This window comes from Rattus rattus, chromosome 3 (genome assembly GCF_011064425.1).
Source record: "Rattus rattus isolate New Zealand chromosome 3, Rrattus_CSIRO_v1, whole genome shotgun sequence".
Lineage (NCBI taxonomy): Eukaryota > Metazoa > Chordata > Mammalia > Rodentia > Muridae > Rattus > Rattus rattus.
The window spans coordinates 212,016,292-212,039,384 of NC_046156.1; the positions used below are offsets into that span (position 1 = coordinate 212,016,292).

A 23,093-nucleotide genomic window follows, 5' to 3' on the forward strand; every position below is an offset into this window, starting at 1 on the left:
TTTTACTGGATGAGATCATTTGTGGTTTTGGGAAAAGTTTTTTCTCCCTCAAACTGGAAGGCTTTTCTGAAAATAGGCAGCAAGATGGAAATATAAAGGTGCCGTTTAATGGTACACATCATCAGTCTTTCTCTCAGTCCACTTTCCCCACTCCATCCTGCCACTTTGGTAACTACTGCCTGGTCTCCTTCTGTATCTCCCTAATGATTTTCCGTGTAATAGTTCCCTTCCCACATTTCTTGTCTAAATGCAACATAAGCTAAATACTGGTTTTGTCGGCCAGCTCTGCTGCAGCATATTTTCTCCCCAGCACTGGGGAGGCAGAGGCAGGAGAGTCTCTAAGTTCGAGGCCAGTTTTGATGTACAAATGGAGTTGTAGGACAACCAGGGCTACATAGAGAAACCCTGTCTTATAAAACAAAAAAATAAACAAACACATCTAGCCATGCGTTTTGGTAATTTTTTTTCATGTCAACATATAGGAGTTTCATCTTTCTTTCCTACTGTGGATTATTCCATCATCTAGATACATCATAATTTACATCAATATTTCTCAGTAGAATGGCCCTTTCCTTATAGCCTAATCAAAATTAGTACACACTTAAACTTTAAAATACAAAGTGGCTTGCATCTGCAGCAAAACTCATAGGATATCTATGTAATAAATGCCCAAGGAAGCATTTTCTTTCTAAGAGTTTGCTTCTAGAGATGATCGTGTGTGATGCAGACAGCACACTGGCAGAGAAGGGCAGGACACTCCAGACACAGCATAACCTTTTCCTTGAGCATAAGAACCACGTTTTGAGCATCACTATCGCAGGGCCTACCAAATTGTAGAATGAATACAGTGTCCCCAAGGGAGTAAGAAGAGCAAACTGTAGTCATCACAGGGAAGTTCTGACTGTGCTCTCTGCTGGGCTTTGGAGTATGATTAAGCAATATATAGGAAGAGGAGAGACCCTGAACGTATAGTAATTAGCTCCTATCATCTTACTTGAGCTTCAGAGTGAGTCACGTGAGTCAGCGACAGGGAATCAACATAGTAATCGATTGTATTAATTTAGTATGATTCCACTTGTCAGGAGCAAAGTCAGTCTAACTTTCAATCAGGGTGTGGGGATATTGCACAGTATAACTGCATACCAAGGGAAATTCTGGTCGAGTCCAATGCACGGAAAACAGTTAGTACATGTAAGTAACTTCTTGCTACCCACTAGCTTCTCTTCTGTTTTCCCAGGTTGCCTCTGCAACTGTAACTGTGAAGACAGTCTTGTTTTCTTTTTGTAGAGGAGGGCCAGACATGGGATATGACAAGGGTCCTATGCCCTCACTGACTTCATAGGGTCTGAACAAGCTTACTCCTAGTTACTATTCATCTGGGAATTGTCCTTCTGCTCCTTATGTTCCTTCCCTTTCAATCTGGTGTTTGCAATGAAGGTTATTCTCATCCCCATTTGGCCAAGGACAGAAGTTAGCTGCTAGGAATGGGCACATCAGGGCTGTGGGTTATGTCTGGGGATGTTATGGAACTGACGATGACCTGAGGCCAAGGTTGTGTCAAAACCAGAAACTATGTGTTGGGCCCCCAACTATGACCTTCATGCTTTTTCTTAACCCTTACGTCTCAATCAAAGGTCCAGGAAAGCACCTCTAATGGGAAGATTAAAGAGTAGCCTTGTTTTGGGAAGTAGAGAGACAGTCCTGAGAAATACAGAATGAGACTGTGAGATCACCTTAGTTCTTTTACCATCACACCTGGATTACAAGTCCTTTTGTAAGGTTAACCCTTAAGAAAATGACACAGTAATTTTTGAATGAAATTTGAAAAAAATAATATTTTAAATTTACAAAGTAAAAATTCATATATTCTGCTGGATAGATTTCCATGGACAATACTAATAACTGTATTTAACCAAAATACTCCAAACTATTGGCCGAGAGAAACCACATCCTATTTGGGCTTTGGGGCACACAAGCTTCTAGGCCTTGGTGAGGATGGCTCCTGTTCGTCTTCTGCTCTCTGTCTCCTGTGCTCTACAGTGCAGAGACACCATTTGATGTAAAAAGGCCTTCCTTTGGTCCTTGAGTTTGCTAGCGACTCAAGCTATCTTTCTGTTTTGGTTTGTTTTTTAGACAGGGTTTCGCTTTGTAACACTGTGCTGGAATTTGCTATATAGACCAGGCTAGTATCGAACTACTATAGAACCACCTGCTTCTGCCTTGTGAGTGCTGGGATTAAAGCTGTGCCTTATCACATCTAGTATTCAAGCTAGCTTTTACTTTAGCTACTAAAACTTTTGAGTTTAATTCCTATTTGCTGCTTCAAATTTGGTAATACCAGCCAGATAATCTCTTTTGGTCTCTCTTCTCTCTCAAAACAGTTTGTCAAAATGGCTGTCTGAGCTATTCCTTTCAGCAAGCAAAGTGCTTATCTTCTTTCTCTCTGCCACAGTCAAGTCCTTGACATTGCTGTGTGGGTAATATTTTCTTGTGTCCTCTTGGACCTTGGCAGCCTCGGTTTCCCTTTTGTCTGATTGTTTATTCTTGAGGTGTTCACTGTTTATTTTCATCTCTGCAGATCTTGTCCTTTCTACTTCCTCTCCTAGGCTCTCCCATTCCTCTCCTTTCTCCTTGAAAAGGTCACTTAAAGGTATTGCTTTACTATTATCTTTGCTAGTAACAACCAAAACGTCATCTTCAACATTAACTGAGTTTAAGCTTGTGTTTATAATATTCTCGTGGGTGGGTATGAATCAATGTTAACATGCTGGAATAACTATAGTCTCATGACGCGGTGACTCTATTTGTAGTTTCAAGATCATTAGTATTCTAGTCATTGAAAGCTTGCTACTGTAAACTTTTATAATTCCTGTGTAATATGGACCAACTAGTAATCTAACCATTTGCTGACAATTTTTTTTTTTTTTTTTTACAAATTAACTGATTTTCTTTTTTGAGGCAGGGTCTTACTATGTAGCCCTGGCTGGCTGGCCTGGAAATAACTAAGTAGATCAGGCTGGCCCCAAACTCACATCAGTTCATCTGGTTCTGCCTCTTGGAGCGTTGTACTTTAAAGGCAGAGACATCCACACTGCTAGTTAACTGGTTTCTTAAATCCACAGATATGATCTAATCAAGTCCTCACCCAATTCTTCCACTATTATTTCTCATATCTGTTTTTATTCGTGGCTCCCCTTTATTGAAATAGTCTGGGCTAGAATTCTTGTGTTTTTGCATCCTGGTCTTTCATTGGAGTGTCTTTGTATCTGCTGCTCCTTCTTAAAGGATTTCCTTACTTGGCAGTAGCACCATAACAGCAGAGACCAGTGGAAAGTGAAAAAGTGGGGATCCTTATCATAGAAGCAGAAAAAGGTATCTTTCCTTAAAGGTATTAAGGCAAAGGCCTTCTTCCCCTTTTCCAATGTGTCCTTTTGCTTACACAAATATTTACAGTGTCACTACACTTTACCTACAGAACACAAGCTCACAGTAGCATTATTAACACTAGTGTCAAGCCAAGGCAGGGCCGTGGGCTATGAAGTCAGCCTGCTTGGTCCTTCTGAGCCTTTCTTAACCCTGACCGTCTTCCAAAAAGCAAGGCGAGGCTGCACAAGCCAAGCAGATTTTAAAGTGCTTCCTCTCCGAAGACTCTTCTGACAACTTTCAATGTCACCTTAGTCCATGAGTTTCCTGAGAGCAGGGACTACATAATCATGCACCCTGGAAGTTACCACAGAAGTCACAGATAATTATTGCTTAATAAACCTTTGCTCGAAATCAATTAAGAGAGTGATTCTAAATTCAAAGCCATGTGCAAAGTTTCCATGAGGCCCTTGCATTGTTTAGACCAAGAATCACCGCTAATGCATAAGTCCAAATTGTCTAACTGTGGGGCTGCACCTCCCTTTTAGCTTCTGTATCAACTCATATTGATCTCTTCAAGGACGCTCATTTTAGAAATTATAATTGGATTATGGTAATGTATATAATGTGTAGTTTTAACAATGTCTGTATGAATCTGCTGTTTTAAATTTCAAATATTTAGATATAAGCTTATGTTTCCAATATTAAAAACAGATTTATTTATTTATTTTTTATTTAATGTATGTGAGTAACTGTAGCTGTCTTCAGACACACCAGAAGAGGGCATCAGATCCCACCACAGATGGTTGTGAGCCATCATGTGGTTTCTGGGAATTGAACTCAGGGTCTCTGGAAGAACTTCTAATCAACGAGCCATCTCTCCAGCCCCTGTTTCCAACTTTTTTTTTTTTAAACATTTTGATTAAAAAAAGAAAGGCTTCTAAAAACACATTCTATACATTTTAGTTAAACAATGATTTATTTCACTCGAGTGCTTATCGTGAAGAACCTGGCAAGTTCTGTCAACAGACAAGCAAAGATCTTCAGGGAACTACTTTGAGAAAGAAGCTGAACTAGTCTGTAAAAAGCTTCAAGTTCCCACACTGGCTGAATATTGCGTTATCTTAAGAACTGTTACCCAATTCACACCTTCCCACACATACCCATCTTTCCATACATTTTGAGCTGAAAACTGAGAAAGCTCATTTGTACTTGGGGGAAAGGCTGCTTTAAAAAAAAAAAAACACGATAAAGTGGAATAAATTTAAACAGCAAAACATTAATTAAAAAAAAAACGCACCACAGACACTGTATCACTAAGAAAGCCAGTAACTTTACTGAATTGTCTGCAAAATACAAATTATACCTTATTTCCAGCAGGAGAAACTTTTGAACATTTCCCACTTGAATTCACTACAGACAGCTGAATTTAAGTCCCTTGAGATACACGCGTGTGGTTAGCTTAGGTATGCCATCTTGTCATCCAGTGGCGACAAAGTCCAGCTTATGCCGCTGTGAGCCTCTATTGGAATACTTGTTGCAAATGCTTGTATGCCCTCATTTACAAGCTATTTTAATTATTGTCATTGAATGGAAACAAGTCCCCAGAAAAGGAAAAAGAAGAAAAACGGTACGGCAAACCATCTGAAGCAATCCAAGCTCGATGCCTACGGTGACCCTTGTCTGCTTACTCTAAGAGTGCACTGACGCATTCAAACCACAGCCAGAATCCACCGCTTAGCCAACCTCTCTGAATTAAATTGAGGTATCAATCAATTTGAGGTATGAACAGGGAAGGCAAAATGCAATACCCGATTATGAATAACCAAGATGGACAAATTTAATGCAGAAGATAATGCGGCTTGGATGGCTCCACATCTTTGGTTAAAACATAGTAAGAAAAGCCTTTAATTACATCTGTAAGTCTGAAGGATTCTAACAGACACCAGCATTTAAGCAATCTTCAAAAGATCTGTAGTGGCAGGAAATTAACGCCATGTAACCGACGACACCATAGCAGATGGCACAGACAAGAACAGACGAAGTATGCCCTGCTTAGGCAACAGCCTTTACTGGAGGTTCAAGTGGCTTCTTTTAAACAATTTTTTTTAAAGAACGAAATACAACGCTTTTACTCTCTGAAGGGGCGGAAAAAAAAAGAAACCCAAAACAAAACAAAAAGCAAAAAACAAAACAAGGGGGATCAAGGGAGCAAAATGCTATCTCAAAAAGGGTGAGTGTGTCCAAAACCAAATACATAGACGTGTGAGAGGGCAGACACGCTTTTCAAAAGTGTATTGAAATTTGTTTTGAAATTCTCACGTTAGTTAACCTTTAAATGATCTAAAGATGACAGGCATTTTCATATTCATCATTACAAAACATTAAATCCCACCTTCGGGAAAAAATAAGCGTTTTTTACTAAAAACCACAATTTTAAAAAAGGTTGAATTCAACAGCCTCCACACGCCAATGTGCACAATCCACAGACTGAATGGCTTGCTTGCGCGCGATGTGTACACCACACGGGCCGTGCGACTTGCACAGGCTGCGACACCGTCACCAGTATTTCTCAGCTTACTGCTACCGAAACTGTTTTAAAGTAGGATCCGGTATGACAACACTTGCAGCCATGTAAAATGCCACCTACGCTCCCTCCTACTTGCAATGATGACTGTTGGCTAAAATGCTACTCTCGGCCAGGTAATGCAAAATTATAATCCCCCAGCGCTCTGCCCCAGACTTCTGGATCCAAAGAAGTTTGTGTGATCAAAATCTACACTAGATTTGCAAATACAGTAAGTGGCCAAGTTACAGAAAAGGCAAGGGCAAAGGTAGACAGTGACTGTTTCTGGAACATGACTGGTCACAATAAAAATTGTGCTTCTCGTTAAATCACCTTTACAGATCTTAGAGTATCCCTTTGCTATCTGCTGCTGCTTTGAAGGCAGCGGTGGGAACCAGGTGACTGGCATCCACTTTTCAAGTGAATCTGTTCTTCTTGAGTTTGTAAAAAAAAAAAAAAAAAAAAAACTATTGTCAGAGCTGCTATAAATAGAGGATGCTTCTGCTGGTACAGAGCTCGCTCTATCTTTAGCCTTAGAAACGTACGCTCGCTTTGTTTGCTGAGGCAAATGGCAGGTAGAAATTTAATATGGCTATTTCTTCATATTTTTATATGACCCTTTCCCTACCCACTGGTAAGATTCCATTGATGGTGATGAACAAGTGCATTTCGAAACGACAAGGGACATTTGTGATTATGCTTGCATATTTAACACACGGCAAGTTATAAACATGGATTCTCGGGATGGGATCACGTCCAGAACGGGAACAATGTCGGGTTTGCTCTTTCACTTTACCTGCGTGTTTGCGTGTACATGTGACCATGCAAACGGGTGTGCAGGTAAAATCGTGTTTGTCAGGATGATTTCCTGTTTCGCTTCTGCATAAACACTAGTCTTCATGTTCCATGGATACCTTTAGTAGTGGAATATATATGAAATGGTTGATGTCTTTATTTTGTTTTTAATATATAAAACATTACTACAAGGCAGGCTAGCATCCTATACGGACACAACCGAAGGTGCATTGTGGTCTAATTCTGGATTGCAGATCAAGGTAAGAAAAATAGAGCCTCGTTAATAAGGTCTTTCAGCTTCTGCCACCCAGCGGCAGCCTTTTACAGTGAGAAACACGTAGCAATTATGCAGGTAAAAGGGAAAAAACTGGATAAGCACGTCCTACACGTGACCTACATGTGACTGATACTAGTGCATTCTTTGTTCTGCATGTCAGTATTGACGACAGGATGAATAGACAGATCTTCACATTCCAAGAGAAGGGGGTCATCCCTAGCCTGAAATATCACTTCCACACTATATATTGACTCTTTATGGCACTCTCTTTTTTTTAAGGGGTCTGAAAATTAATCCCTTACACATGAATATTAGACAAGAGTTAAATTATCTTGAAATCGAAAAACGGGACATAGAGAAAGTGTTTTTTTTTTTTTAAATGGGATTTCTTGAAATGGCTGTTGAATCTCTTTATTGAAGAAAAAATAGGTGACATACATGCTTTACGCAGAAGTGACATTGGGGGTACTGACAGTCCTACACTGCTGACAAGATTGTTATGGGTCAGTTAAAGTCATGAAGGGGAACACCAAGTAACTATCCTTTAACTGTTTCCTTCCTCTCCAGCACCCAGTCTTTTCACATTGTTCTCAGGAACTCTGTAACTTAGCCATCAAGTAAAGCACATTGGTTGTTCCTAGGGCCCCGGCTTGCAGGACTTATGCTCCAACACAGCTTCTTACTCTGGGCATATTTCTAAGAAACATCAAATTCAAGGCTGAAAATGAACTATGTGAATTTAGAATATGGGCAAGTTAGCATACGAACTTACAGAATTCCAAGATGTGTGGTGAAATGGAGAGATCTGAAAGGGGCCCTGCTTTTGATAAAATGAAAAGAAAAAAAAATAACAAAACAAAACAAAAAAAATAGTTGGAAAGAAACCAATCAGTATATACAATGGATGTCAGTTGACCCGATAGTTTGCTGACGTTTTAAAAACAATTCAGGATGTTACAATGTAGTATGTTCTAACCCCACAGCTTATCCTTTTGACAGCTGACCTCAAACTTATAAAATGTATGCAGAGTAAAAGAAATCAGAAAGAAAATAGTTACTCAAATGTGCAACTGCACAGATATACCCCCCTCCCGCTATTAAGAAAACAAAACTTCTGCCATTACCATAATATTATATATATTAGAAAGCTATACACAAGCATGTTAATTTCACAGATTTTTAAAAGATTCTTAATATTTTATATAATTAGAAATACACATTTCAAAAACAAAACTTCTACAAAGAGAAAACAGTTATGTTGGTTAGCAAAGCATGGAGTTCCTCATGGCTTAGGGTAGTGCTTTCTATACAAAAAGTCCTTGGTGGGGTTTACAGGACTGTTTAAAATAGTAGCGAAGCTATTGAGGGGAAAAACACATTTTGGCTTAAGTAAACTACAAAAAGCCACAAATGCTTTGCAAACTCTTTCTTACCTTTTATATGAAAATAAGCAAAATGTAATGTACATATTTTTATATTTTTATTTAATAAGAGATGCAGACCCAGATTTATTTATTTAATTAAATACGTTAGCTCTCAAACACCACACTTTTTTTTTTTCCTTTTCTTTTAAAGTGGGTATGGTCCTCTTTGAATGGTTTCTGATCCTTTTGCATGAGTGCCATACGCCAATGATATATGCCTGCAGGTTTGTGAGCGTGCTCAGATGTTAGGTGACCGGCATGTTCCTAACATTAACCAGTGGCCACCCCTTGCCGGGTCTGTCCGAACGTCTATACATTTTTCTATATGTTGCATAACAGCTGCTCTCTCTTTCAGTAAAGATCTGCCGCTTTTGGCAAATGTTTCCTTTTGTCTATTTACATGTAAATAACGTTGAACCTGCAACATGACACTATCTATTGTAACATACATTTTGCAAAGGGTCACAACAGTGAAAAGAAGTTAGCCTTAAAATCTATTTTGTACAAGTGTTCTGTTGTACAACTCAAGTGCTAAGCGTATCTCAGCATTTCTGTTTATCTTTATACTGTATCACTGAGGCAATTTAAAAGTACTTTTACAAAACAGAGTACCTGACTTTTTTTTTTCCACACACGGCACATATAATGCATATCGACCCCCCTTCCCCATTAAGGTATAGCACACACACACACTGCAAGAAAAAAAAAACTATTAAGTAATAATGGGATCATGTCGCCCATCCTTCAGAGAGCCGCATGCGCTTGACTGAGGGACTTTCCCTTTCGTCCGGCGAAGGTCTGGTGAGTCCAATGGGGGAGTGGAATTCGTTGCGGTGATCCTCCCGGTCGCTCCCGTCGTAGGAACTGCTGCAGCTGCTCAGGCTGTCAACAGGAGACCTCCCCGCCTCGTGGCGCGTGTGCTGTGGGTATCTCGATGGGGTGGTGGTGCGGTCTCTAGGAGGAGAAATAGGTTCTGACTTGATGCTGAGGCTTTGAGTAGAAGGCAGGGAGAGATTGGAACTCTGAGATAAATGAGTGCTAGTGCAAGCTCTGTAGGAGGAAAGGAAACCCAGTTACAGATGGAGGAGGCCTGCAGGCCCCAGGAACTCACATTACAAACACAGCAGCTTAAAAGACTTGCATAGACTCCAGTGCGTGCCCACAGTGCAGCGAGGCACGGCGGGGCGGCACCGCCTAGAGACGAGAATGCTCCTGCCTGGTGGTAAATACACCACTTAGCTGGCCCAGGCTTCGGGGTCATCTCCAGCTCCTAAAATACTCTGTAACTGTATAGATAAATACTCTGTAACTGTATAGATAAATACTCTGTAACTGTATAGATAAATACTCTGTAACTGTATAGATAAATACTCTGTAACTGTATAGATAAATACTCTGTAACTGTATAGGCTACCCTTTCATAAAGGATTAAGACACGGTACAAAAGTCATTCTGCGTTCATGGACTTTCCCCCTAGACTAGTTCCGTTCTTTTCTGAACCTTGGGAGACAGTGTTTGACTTTGAATGGCACTCTCTTGGTTTATCAATGTCTGTGTATTTGAGATTATTTTAAAAAAAAAATCCATTACTGATAAGAATTTCTCTCCCACTGATATGCCCATATAACTGGAGATATATATTACTAAGGGAAAACGAACAGTAAGAATCTCAAATGAACAGAACACATCAAACGCCGTATAATTATATATAACTGATGTCAGGCTTGGGGGGGAAGGAGGGAGAAAGATTGAATATTATATGCAGAAAATTTAAAAACTGGTTCAAAAATCTTCTCCCTAAAACTGATACCTAGCTGGACTTTATCATTTGCAGCTGTCTAGGATGAAAATCCTGTCTGTAGTTCCCAATTCCTTTAATCTTAACAGGGCTAAGCAGCAGTGACGATGGGTGCTTAAGGTAACGCTTGTCTTATTTATAATAATGTTAACTGGTGGATCTGTTGTTTGTGAAGGAAAGCATGTGGAGAAGAAGGAGGAGTGTGCCATCACTATGGCTCTAATCATCACTGATTTGCAGACAGTGCATTCTGGGAGACTCTGGACAACAGTTAGCCTCAGAGAAAAGCTTTAAGTCTTAAGTGTGGACTGGGGATCGGTGACTGAGCAGGCCGAACCGTGCTCACTGTGGCATCAGCATTACAATTTTTGTTTGTTTCTCTGTTTTGCTTTGTTCTTGGTTCATGACATGCACATCCAGAGTCAATCTGATCCAGCTACACCATCAAGAAGGTACTGCAGTCTCTTTAATTGCGGGATACTCGCGGAAAATAATTATATGTACAGAGACACCGGTTTTAAACAAAAGGAAGCAAGCCTACCTATTAATGCATGCAAGTATGCTGCTCCCTAACGGAGAGAACTACGTGTGGGCTAGTGTCTTTCTGAACAGCGAGTGCATTTCAGAGACTGCAGTGGGATAACATGGGGCTGGACTTTGGGGGATGTGACACAGGGTTAAGATGTACAGAGATAGAAAATTAGTCAGAAACGAATTTATCTTTGAGTAATGTTTTATACAAAAGCACCACCTACTGGCAAGGGATGACTTTCCCCTTCTTATTAGTAAATGAGCTAACATGGAGGACATTATCAAGGGGGCTCTTTGCTGCTTTAACGAGGCCTTCTGGTTTAGGCAGTCTGCACACTCAGATACAGATGCCAATCCCAGTGCACACAGTTTTCAATCTCTGTCTATCCGTGGAACTACTTATCTGAAGCTTATTATTTTAGTCTATATTAGTTCTCTGATTTTCTAAGACTTTTAATTAAATTGTCTTTAAATCAAAGCCGTATTAAGGTGGGAGACAGGAGAACACCTGTATTTCAAAGGCTCCATAATAGTGAACTATTTTATACTGGCTCAAAGTTACTTCACAACTCATTTTGATGTTTGAGGAAATCCTCTTTTGACTTTTAGAAGAGTTTTCCTGCTCTGGGTAAGAAAAGCCATTTCACTAACATTTAACTAAATGCTTCTGCCGTGGATCACACCAGCGCTTAATAATGAATGCCAATAAGGAGCTTCGAAGTGACACAGCTTATCAATAAATACTTTCCTTCACTCTGGGACATTCAGCTTACACTCCTCTAAACACAACAGAGTGGGAACCTCCTAAAAGTTCAGTGAGTAGGGTTCCATAGGTAACTCGTCTATATAAATTAGGTTGAAAGTAATAAGAATGAGATGACGTGTCTTTGATGTCATCACAACCTCTCCTTTGTCCCCGTTCCCAATATCAGTGGCCACGCAGAAGTTTCACAGTGTCTTGCTCCCCACAAAAGACGGAGCGTCTATTTGTTGGTAATTCTTTACCATGACTGGAACACCTTCTCTGGTGGCGGGATTTCATTTACACCTAAACACAGACTTATTCTGAGCTGGGTAGCTACTGGAACTAAGTCTGCAGCCCAGAGCTCTACACGGTGCCTTCATCTCAAATTCACTTCACTGTGGCATGGACTGCAACAGATTGGCCATCTCTGCTACCAGAGCTACTTTCTTGCCAAGAGTAGGCAGCATTAATATCACTTAACTGTAATACGGTAGCTTGTTCTCGCGAACGAAATACAGCCACAGATAATTGTGAGACTTGAGACTACAGGTGCGAGTGAGAATGAGGTAGGGGGAGGGCGGGTCAGGCACGTCGGTACCTTGTCACGTCCTCTGAGCTACTTCTGACCCCGCTATGTAGCGTTTTAATCTGAGAAAGCTACCGTTCCTTCAGATTGCTCAGAGATAAAATGTGGATAGCTTTATTTAAGTTCCTCTCACTCTGACACCCCAATAAAATTAGGTTTTCTTACTCTATTTAGCTTTCCCCTCCCTGTGAGGCAGTCTCATTACATATGCCAGCCTGGGCTCAAACGTTTCATCCTCCTGTCTCAGCCTCCTAAGTGCTGGGATTATAGGTGTGCATGCATCACTCAGCCTAATTTTTTTTTAAAAAGATTCATTTGTTTTTATTGATGTGCATATGTGTATGTCTCTGTGTGAGTTTGGGCACATGTGTGCAGGTCCCTGAGGAGGATAGGAGAGGGTGTTGGATTCTGACATGGCTGTTCTGAATCTTCTGCTAGCCTTGTAAATACCTGTGGTTGCTGAGGCATCATCTGACCAGGCTCTGCAGCCCTGGCTGGCCTAGTACAGGCTGAATAGACACTAACTGGGGACCACACCCAGTCCTCGCGCCTAACCTTTAAGAGTAGTATTTACTCAATCTCCCCTCTGCCCCCAGCTCCTTTCTCAGTATGGGTTGAGTCTTGTCATCATCAACAAGAACAAAAAATGTTGTCCCTTTTCTGGAAAATACTGTCCAGAAAGTGGGTTGTCCTTTTCTAGACAGCAATCAAAAAGCATCTGAAAGTCAAGGGTTGTTCCTGTAAAATGTTGAGTTCCTCTCCAGGCACGTATCTTTCTACATGAAATTAGTGTGTACTCATCGTGTAAGTTCAATGCATAAAACGCATGCTCCATAGTTTATAAAGCTTTGCCTTGTGGGTAGTGCTGTAAAGGATGAAGTGAACTTCTTTCCACAGACAAACATAAAGAGTTCTATTCTACTTGTGCAGTTTGGAGAGAGAATTTTAGTGGCCATTTTAGGTTTCTGGGAGTACTGACTTTAGTGGAGCTAAAATTGATTCCATTCTTTGCTGAAAATATAGTTCCTATGCAGAGAATGAGCACGAAGCGCACGTCCCTGGGATGCTTTGACTCGGGAAACATCAATCCCTTTAACCTTGACTGATTCATTCTCTTGGAAACTAAAACAGTTTATATACTTTATTTTACAGAAACGTTAGAACTTGGGGTTTTCTACAGTTTGCATGGAGACGAGACCGTGTCTGAGGACACCTTTCAAAAGCCATTGGTAGGGAGAACAGGTACAGTGACAGAAGAGGGGGTGGTGTTGACGGTGAGGTCATGCTCTTACTCTGAGGTGTAGGGAAGGGATTAAGAGCACGTGCACATCATACACTAAAGTCAAGCTATGCAGGCGATTTGGTTCAGAAAGAAACGGTAGGGATGGAGTCCTTGGCTGCTTCAACCCAGCTTTCCTTGGGTGTTGGGCTCCATCGCTCCCTCTTCATTTAAACCTAGCAGAAATATTTCCTCCATGTGATAGGTTTTTAAATTGTGGGTTTGGTCAAAATAACAAATATATGTATAATTCATAATTAAAAATTATCTGGTGTTACAAGCAAAAGAAAAGCGGTGTTCTAACGAAGTGGCGTGGCTTAAGTGTTTATTGTGTATTTCTTTATTCTGTGTATGGGAGTGCAATTGTATGGACACCTACAGTACACAGTTCTTCTACCACGTGGATCCAAGCAAACGTGTTTCAGGGTTGTTACGTGAGGTTTGGTGCTTGTCACCAATGGCTAACATTGAGCCATCTGGTTGATCATTATGGGCTTTTGACATGGATAATATCTTGCAGGATGATGGAATTTAGTACTATGATAGGTGAATTTTGTGAAAGAAGAGAAATGAACAATTCATTTTATTACTGACAAGAAGTTGACCAGTGTAATGCTATGAATACCTATAGAAACTTGTGTGGATGGTATTACGTACTCAATGGCAATTTCCAGAAAAAAAAGCTATTGCAACCAGAACCTACTTACATAATTAGCACTGGAGGGAAATTTTAAATGTCTTAAAAAGAGAAACTCATTGCAAAAATGTAACATGTGAAACATGTTAAGAACATTCATATATCCTTAATGTTCACACGACTCCAGCGATCCGTCAGAGGGATGGCCATAGCAAGCAGTGACTGTCCAGTGGTGTCTCTGGACTCTGATCTATGTTATATCAATATTGAATGATGCTCAGTGGGGGAGGGGAGCCAAGAAGGGACAGGAACAATGAAGTTATAGTAACACTGACGCCTCTTTGCATTCCTGCCTCCCTAGGCATTCAGATACAAGACTAGTAGTCAATATTACTAATCGGTCACTAAAATGGCTTAGTATGAAACTGAAAGTGGGGTGTGTATGTAGGATCTTTCTAAAATAACACAATTTATTTTTAAATTGCTCTATCCCACTTTCTTTTGAAGATTAACTGAGTTATGGAATTATTAGCTCAAATTAAACTGAGATGTCAGGTATAACTCTTATATGAAGGGGTGCAAATTGTGAATTCAGGGCACTTTTGAGTTTGAACTTCTCTACAGAAAAATGACAGAAGTCATCTATGACAAAGATATATCTCAAAGCAACCACAAGGGGGCAGAAAGATACATACTTTGACCAGAAAACATCAGAAGTTATTTTTATGCCCAATATTCAGTAATTAGTATTGCATGTGCTAATTAGTATTTGTGCATACATTTTAACACAATGGCTACAGCTAGACAACTATGCTATTATATATGTTACACATATTTAAAGCCCATATAGAAATTCAACAGCTGATTCTATGAACTGTCCACATGAGAGGAAATCATGTACTTTGTACTAAATGAGAACCCTAGCCCAAAAAATGTAAAGAATTATAACTATAAACACCTTCAAATTTTCCACAAAAACTTCAGAAATCTAACCCAAACCGCCACTGCTGACAGAAGTAGAAGGAAACAGACCCTCGACCGTTAAGGAAAGACTACATTGGTTGTGCCTCACTGTTAGCGCTTGCCCTTCACTGACAAACAGGGGAAGGAGTATTTAAGCTACTTGAAATAGGTGACTGGAAAGTGGCTTTCCCAGAAATAAAATGTTATACCCCTTAATGGACACGAAAGCACATTGCTAAAGACAGGCCTTTGTCATTTAAAAGACAGTCTCTGGTTATGATATAAGTATTGCTTAAAAGCATAACTGTTGCTTACCCCAACTGACTGAGGGCAGATGGCGGCATGTTATGTAGGTGCTGCTGCTGCCAGCCAGTGACGGAGCCGAGGTGGAGCGCACTGGCAGTATTGAAGCCAGACAGAGATGACAGATCTGCGCTGCTCAGAGAGTACTCTAGACGGGGAGCAGAGAGGAGGCAGGCAAGGAGAGACACTTAGTGTGGAGACTGTCGAACGGTAAGCAAAATTAAACAGTTTCAACTTCTAAAACATACTCGAGTCAAAGTTCTCAATCTGAGAAAAGCAGGAAATAAAACACCGGGGATAATTTGAATTTAAGAAGAAAAAAATATTATCCATCCGAGTAAGAATGCCACAATAGATTCAAACGTTAGTGTATTACACTAACTGTGCTTAACAGGGTAAAGCATTTATATATTTTATGGTCTAGAAATAGGCTTTACATTAAAAATCCTCAAGAAAGTGAGCTTTTTGCTACATTAAAGAAGTAGTAGCTCAGTTTCCTCAAAATATTGAACTCAATTTGGGTAAATAAAACTTCCCAGCACTTATAAAGGAGCACTGTGGAAAACTACATAAGACAGAGGTGCTGGTACCATGCATTCTGGACACGGGCACCACATGATGTCCCAACAGGGCAAGGAAAATTACTTTTAAAATATGCTTTATAAAGTGTTTACCGTAATACTTGCACATAGCAAAGCTACTCACCGGTACCATATGTTGTTGAAATGGCTGACGGATATCCTCCCATTCCTTGTCCTGGTAAAGTAGGAGTTGCTACAGAAACCACTGGGGTAGCCAATGACTGGGCCGACTGGGAGTTATTTATCCTTTGATTCTTTTAAAGTAATAAAAGGACATTATTGGTGGCAGATTTTAAAAAGTTAAAAACATTAGGTCTCACTATTAGTTTTTCACATAAAGAAATAAGTTGGTACAAAGCTCATGAAATTAATCATTTAACATGTGTCTCTATGAACTCTGCCAACCCCTATCATTTACAATCCTTCAAGAGACCAGCTGTTGCCATAGTAACCCATTACATCAGTATCTCCTAGGCAACTGAACTAGTAACAAGTACCATAGCTTTATTATGGGTAAAAACAGACTATGTTGAGAACTGATGAAATATGTATACTGTACTGCTATTGTTTCAGTTTTTATTCAAATGCAAATTAAAAAATTAAAATCAACCACGGTGGGTTTTATGATCGGTTCTACGTACAGCAGAGCTGACAGATATGGTTTCATGCTATCTTATTACCAGCAGGTGGCGCTATGACCACTTTCTTCCGCTTCTAAACTTCCTTACAAAAAGATGGCCAAGTAGCTAATGCCAGTATTTAACTCCTGATAGCCAGGAGGTAAAAGATGCAGGCGCTTAAAATAATGCTATTTTAAATCTTGAAAAAATAAGCGTTTTACTGTTTAATAACTAAAGACACATTTTTGTGTCTGGATTTTAGAGTAAGTTCAGTCTTACTATTTAAAATATGGCCTCTAGTTAAAAGGTGGAGACAGAGGAAAAAGGCCCAGAGAAACCAGGTATGCTTTTCCACAGGCCGTCAGTGATCCTAGAATCTAGTGGTGTTTAAGCATAATCAATACCCTCTTTCAGTGAGGTAAGCTGTAAAATCTTTGCATTTGATCACAGCTAGCACCTTTCACTGAATGAGTTTTGTCGTCTTCCCGAACATGCCCTTCGAGGGACACCTCCTTCCCACTTACCAACAGCAAGTCCACATCCTCAGACTGAGAGCATGGGGAAGGAGGGAAGGAGTTTATTAATTAGTGTCTGTAAATATTTATAACTGTGAAAATCTTTCCAGTAAAAGGAAAAGCATTTTCTGACAGACACAACAGTTTAAACAGCTTTGCAAACCGGATGCCAAAGACAACTCCTTAACAAAGACATTCTTTGTTCTGTAGGGAGGTGTTCCTCTCATACCTGACGATGGTCTATCTGGTTCTATCTATGTGCTTGTAGCACAGGTCAGTGTCTCCCTGTTTCCTGTTGTGCATCGTATTTGATAAAAGGATAACAGGAATGTACTTTAAACCCTACTTGCTAGAGGGAAAGGGAGTTATACCTGACAGTCAGAGATAGATAGATAGATAGATAGATAGATAGATAGATAGATAGATAGAGAGAGATAGATAGAGAACGAGCTGATCTGTCACTTAGAAAATCCATGGGAACATGTCAGTTTAAGGAATGTGGGATAAATTTGCTGACAGACACTGCTTGGCACGCCTGCCCCACACTGACTGCATCACTTGGGAGGTTTTGTTTCTTAGTCCCAGCCTCTTCTAAGGGGAATGTTATTTGATTTTAGCTAGATACACAAAATGAATATAGTAATAAACCAATCAATTCATAGGGCTATTTTACTCCTGAGCATGGCACAAAGCAAAGAATTCTAAAAAAGCAATACAAAACAGAAAGAAAGAAATGTTTGTGGAATAATTTAAATCTATCTGCTTAAGTCTTTGTTATACATGTTCTCATTGTTAAGTTTTGCTGACTGGGAGAACATTCTGTCGTCCCCCCCCCTTACCCCCTCTCTCCCTGTCTCATCTATGTGCCTACCTACCTTTGTTTTTGAATTTGATACCATAATATTCTTTTCATCTTAAGCATGAGTCTCAGAGCAAGAAATGATACAGCATGAGATTTTATACATGCTTAAATTTATATTTTCTATCTCTATATTTTGACTGAAAAGCATGCTACTACGTTTTTTTTTTATTTTGGTTTAAAATGTAACATTGGTTCTCAAAATTTCTTGGCTTCTGAGAGTAATTTTCATAAAATAAAAGAGGCAAAGATTTACTGAGACAATGCAAAGACATATGATATATTAGATATTAAAGAAGTGATATTTAAGAAAGGATTTCCAATGAATGTAAGATATTTCATCTAGAAATCAGGGAAAGTATTTTTGACTGTCAGCCAGCATCCTGAGAACATAAATAGCCCAATAATGTAAAAATTCTTTCATGAAACGTCTCATAATTACTCTTCCTATAGAATATGATTTGATCAGGGCTAGAATTATTTTTCTAAGCATAAACAGACAGCCTAGGAAGAAAGGCTTATCCTTATTTCAGAAAGACAATTCTGAAGAAGAGTTTATTGGAATTTTTAGTATAGGAAAGGAAAATGCAAAATTAGTGACTACGACCCCATCAATACGATTAAAAACACCCTCAGTCCGTAGTGCTAATTGTCTGGGATGTCATACAAAGTTCATATTTAGACAATTAGTAGATACAGTTAGATACTATCAGCATGTATTAAGAACAGAATTGTGCATTACCACTGATGGCATTGTGTTCTTGCTGCCAGGGGGGATGAGGACGCGGAGATCTGGCTTACGATTATTCATTCCTAGATTCATAGGGGGAGGAGATTTGGCTTGTATATTCTTGTTCAGGTTACCAGGTGAGACCAGCAGGCCTGGTGAGTTCCGGGGGTTGCCGTATCCATTCCCTGTCAACACAAGCAATGACAGAGCTCAGGGAGAAATCGAGGCTCACATGTTTTTTTTTAAAGAACAGCCTATATGAGGATAAAAGGGTAAGCTTAGCTGTCATACAAATCAACACATGAAGGCTGACTGATTTAACCTCGTCATGAAAGGCAGCTCCCCCTTACCAGTTAATTGTTTCTTATACCTCTGAAAGAATATTACAAACTTTTTTAATAAGAAAGCAAATCTTTGTTAACTTGATCAGAAATCTGAATATCATATGCTTTTAAAATTTATTATTATTATTATTGTTATTATTGTTATTACTATTATTTCTGTCCCCCCGGAAGAAAGTGAGACAGCCAGTTCAGGATCTAAGAAAAGCGCAGAAGCAGTCCTCCCCTTAATTGACGAGTTTGGCGGAGGCTGCTAGAGTGACTCACTCTTTCAGTTCTTTGGTTTGGGTTTTATTCTGTGTGTCTGTGTGTCCTTAGATGAAGAAGGGACAAGGCACCAAGGCTGTAATTTCTAGGGCGGGCGGGAGGAGGCAAAACTGTACACACATTTTCCTCTTTACTCTCCTCCACTCTGAAGTGATCTCTCTCTCTCTCTCTCTCTCTCTCTCTCTCTCTCTCTCTCTCTCTCTCTCTCCATGGTCTTTCTTGGAGTTTGCCCCTCCTCACCAAGTTCATTCAGCGCACAGCCTGAAGCCTTGCTCGATTTCCTGCTCATGAAAATCTTCCAAAGTGACAGTCTTCAGGCCCTGGAGCTTTGGTGCCTCCGGGGAAGTGCTGACTCATTCAGACACAGGGAGAGTCACTAATTGTGACGACTTAAGGTTCTTTTAGAATCTGATATTTAGCCTCCTCCTAACAAAGTGGGTATTTGAGAGCCTCCATTTCCCACAGTTAACACACGCTACCCCCGATAGAAGGAGCTAAGGAATTGGTAGGAAAGGCATCTTGAAGGGGAGTAAGAGCCAACCTGGAAAGCTGTTGGTTTCCTGAGGGAGAAGAGGAGAAACCCACTGCTGGATTCAATAAAGCTTCCTCGAAGACTCGCCAGTTGTCTTCCAAGGATCATTAAAGGAGACGGTTAAATTTTCTTACTACAGCCATCATTATCCTCACTGTGAAACACACCTATCTATCGCTCTCAGAAGAATGAGACCATGTGCTATGAAACTTCTGTGCACTTAAGCAATGAATACTGGTGGAACATGTACAAACATACACGAACATCGAGGGCTGGTCCCTGAATGGTTGGACATCTACAGGCACTGGAGGAGGTGGTCTTGGGAAAGCCTAGGTATGTGGATGATTCTTGAGACTATAGCAGTGATGTCAGAAAGAAAACAAGGAATTGGGAAGGGAAAGCACAAGAATGTTTCAAGGAGATATGTATGGACACATTTTGCTACGTGAATATTAATTGTAAAAGTCATGGTTTCATTATGGCATGGTCAAACATTTAGACAACATACTTTGATATAGTCACCCTCTCTTGTTCCTTCTACCCCATGTTGGCTCCTTTCTCCTCAAACTGTCCCTCTGGGGATGCTGAATTAAAATATATTTGGGTCACGTGGTCCCAAACACTCGTGTTCTTCAGACCCCATCAATTTATCTGCCTTGACTCGTGAGTGAGTGCGCTGAATGTATAAAAACTCTGTAAGGTTCAATCTTGCAATTGGATTATGGATAAAAATTAACAAGTATCTTGAGGCAAAATGAAAATAAAACAAATGAAGCTCCCACAAAACACGTGCCAACTACAAAGTTGTTGTTTAAGAAATTTGTACCGAATTCGAATACAAATTAGTCTTCTATAATAAAACGTCAAGAAAAGTTGCTAAATTATAGCTAGTTAAATATGTCAAACCCCAAATTATCTGTTACAGTTAATTTGGACAGTGTTTGATGGTAAAAGTCCTTATATGAAACAATACATTTACCCTTTCTCACTAAGAGAAATATAAACAAATTATATTGTCTAAGAAAAATAATGGATGAGCTAGGAAGCCCAAAGGAGTTGTGTGTTTAATGGGTTCCTGGAACATTACTCTGTGTTAGGGCCTTTGACCGAATTGTAGAGTCGCCTACGTGACAAAGAAAGGGGAAGACAGAGACATCTGTGGTATGCATTGCTGCCTGCTCCAGTACACACACACACACACACACACACACACACACACCCACACACCACACACACACACCACCTCACACACACACACACTCCACACACTCACACACACTCACACACATACACTCACCCACACACACACACACACACACACACACACACACACACACACACACACACTCACACACACACACACACACACACACACACACACACAAATATACACACACACACAGACACACACACAACACACACACACACAAACACACACACACAAATACACACACATAGACACACACACACACACACACACACACACACACACACACACACAGACACACACACACACACACACACACACACACACACACACACACACACACACACACAGACACACACACACACACACACACACACACACACACACACACAGACACACACACACACACACACAAACACACACACACAAACACACACACAACACACACACACACACACACACACACACACACACACACACACACACACACACACACATACACACACAGACACACACATAGACACACACAGACACACACATAGATACACACACACAGACACAGACACACACACACACATAGACACACACATAGACGCACACACAGACACACACATAGACACACACAGACACACACACACAGACACACGCACACAGGCACATGCACATGCACGCGCAGAGTGTCACGTGTCACGTACATGTTAACCCTCTGTGCAATCTCGTTTAAATAAACAATCAAATGGAAAATTAGCCAAGTAATTTCAAAAGAAGAAGAAGAAATGTCAGTTAAGCAGTGCAGTGAAGCCTGAACGGATGAGAAGAGACTAAAAGCCTGCCCGGGTAGATGCTGATGCTGGTTTGCATGGAGGAGTAATTCTGCTAAAAGGAAGTAAAACCACTTCATGACATGTGCTGTCCTAAGATAGGACAAACATGGGGCCAGTGTGAGAATGTGGAAAGCTTCACAGAGACTGCAAATGTCTCTTCAAAAACATTGTCTATGGTAAACTCAGAGACAGTCCAGAAAAAGCCCCAGTCTTTCTACCCACATTTTAAAGCAGCGATTTGGAGCAGCAGTCAGGAGGGAAAAAGGAAGCACACATATATGGTTTTCCACTCAGTAAACACCTCAGAAGTCAAAAAACCGAGTCGTTCTTGAAATATGTACTGCTATTTGGAAATTACACCATTTTAGAAGATTGGTTACATAGTTTTAAGGTGTCACATGCAGGTTAACCCTGTGTGAGATCTGGTTTAAATAAACAATCAAATGGAAAATTAACCAAGTCCTTTCAAAAGAAGAAGGATAAATGGCAGTTAAGCAGCTAAGCACGACACTTTTTACACTTGTATTTTTGGAGCATAAAGTTATTTTTTATGGACAAATAAATGCTATTTTTTATGAGTGAATTTCTGCTATTTTTAGAATATTGTGCCAGCTAGCATTTTGGAGCAGTATAATAACCATTTCTGTTTCCAGCCACCAAATTGTTATTCTTTTGGCATAATATAGATTCAGGAATGTGAGACTGCGGACCCTAGACCAGTGATATTGAAACCTATCATTTGGAAGTCAATGATGAATACATGTGTGTGGTTTATGCTAAGAAGAGGCTGCATTTAAGTTGGCTGGGAAACCACAACCTCCTTCTTACTCAGAAAGCTTTGGCGTGTGTGGAGGCCGCTGTCCCACCTTAAGATAAATTCACCAGAGAGCACGGTCACATTTAACTGCAGGGGCCCAGGAGGTGGGAAACACCACCTCCCAACAACCTTCTAATATACAGATTCAACTTTCTTGATGCTATGTTTTAAAATTATACTCCACTTGGACAATTATCAATTTAGACATGACCATATGCAGATGTCACATTCTCCTGACCACTTAAAAGGACAAAAATTATAACGTATGGTAAATGGATTTCCTGATTATAGATTATAGGAAAATGAGGTACAGACTGACTTTAGAGTCCAATGAAGCTTTTATAGTTCATTTGATTAAAAATATTGTTTCTTACGAAACAATTTAGGCTTTCACGATGTAGTCACACGAAGGATGACAGATTCCACCTCTGCTTCTACAAGTATGTAATAAACAACAAAACCAGCGTACATATTCAAGATTTGAAATATAGTGGCAATTTTTCCCCGCAGTTTGGTTTTACTCACTGCTACTT

At 40.1% G+C, this 23,093-nt stretch overlaps 1 protein-coding gene across 2 annotated transcripts in view; it reads right to left on the bottom strand.

The window, feature by feature from the left end:
- Positions 1-4,676: 4,676 nt before the first annotated feature.
- Mef2c (myocyte enhancer factor 2C) overlaps positions 4,677-23,093 on the bottom strand; it is a 144,361-nt gene continuing 125,944 nt past the window's right edge. For both annotated transcript variants that reach the window (XM_032899079.1, XM_032899078.1), the window contains 5 exons: positions 18,585-18,757; positions 16,993-17,016; positions 15,973-16,102; positions 15,280-15,415; positions 4,677-9,475 (listed from right to left, as the gene is read on the bottom strand). In XM_032899079.1, the coding sequence (XP_032754970.1) occupies positions 9,154-9,475; positions 15,280-15,415; positions 15,973-16,102; positions 16,993-17,016; positions 18,585-18,757 (785 nt within the window). In that variant the 3' untranslated portion in view covers positions 4,677-9,153. The remainder of the gene's footprint in view (positions 9,476-15,279; positions 15,416-15,972; positions 16,103-16,992; positions 17,017-18,584; positions 18,758-23,093) is intronic.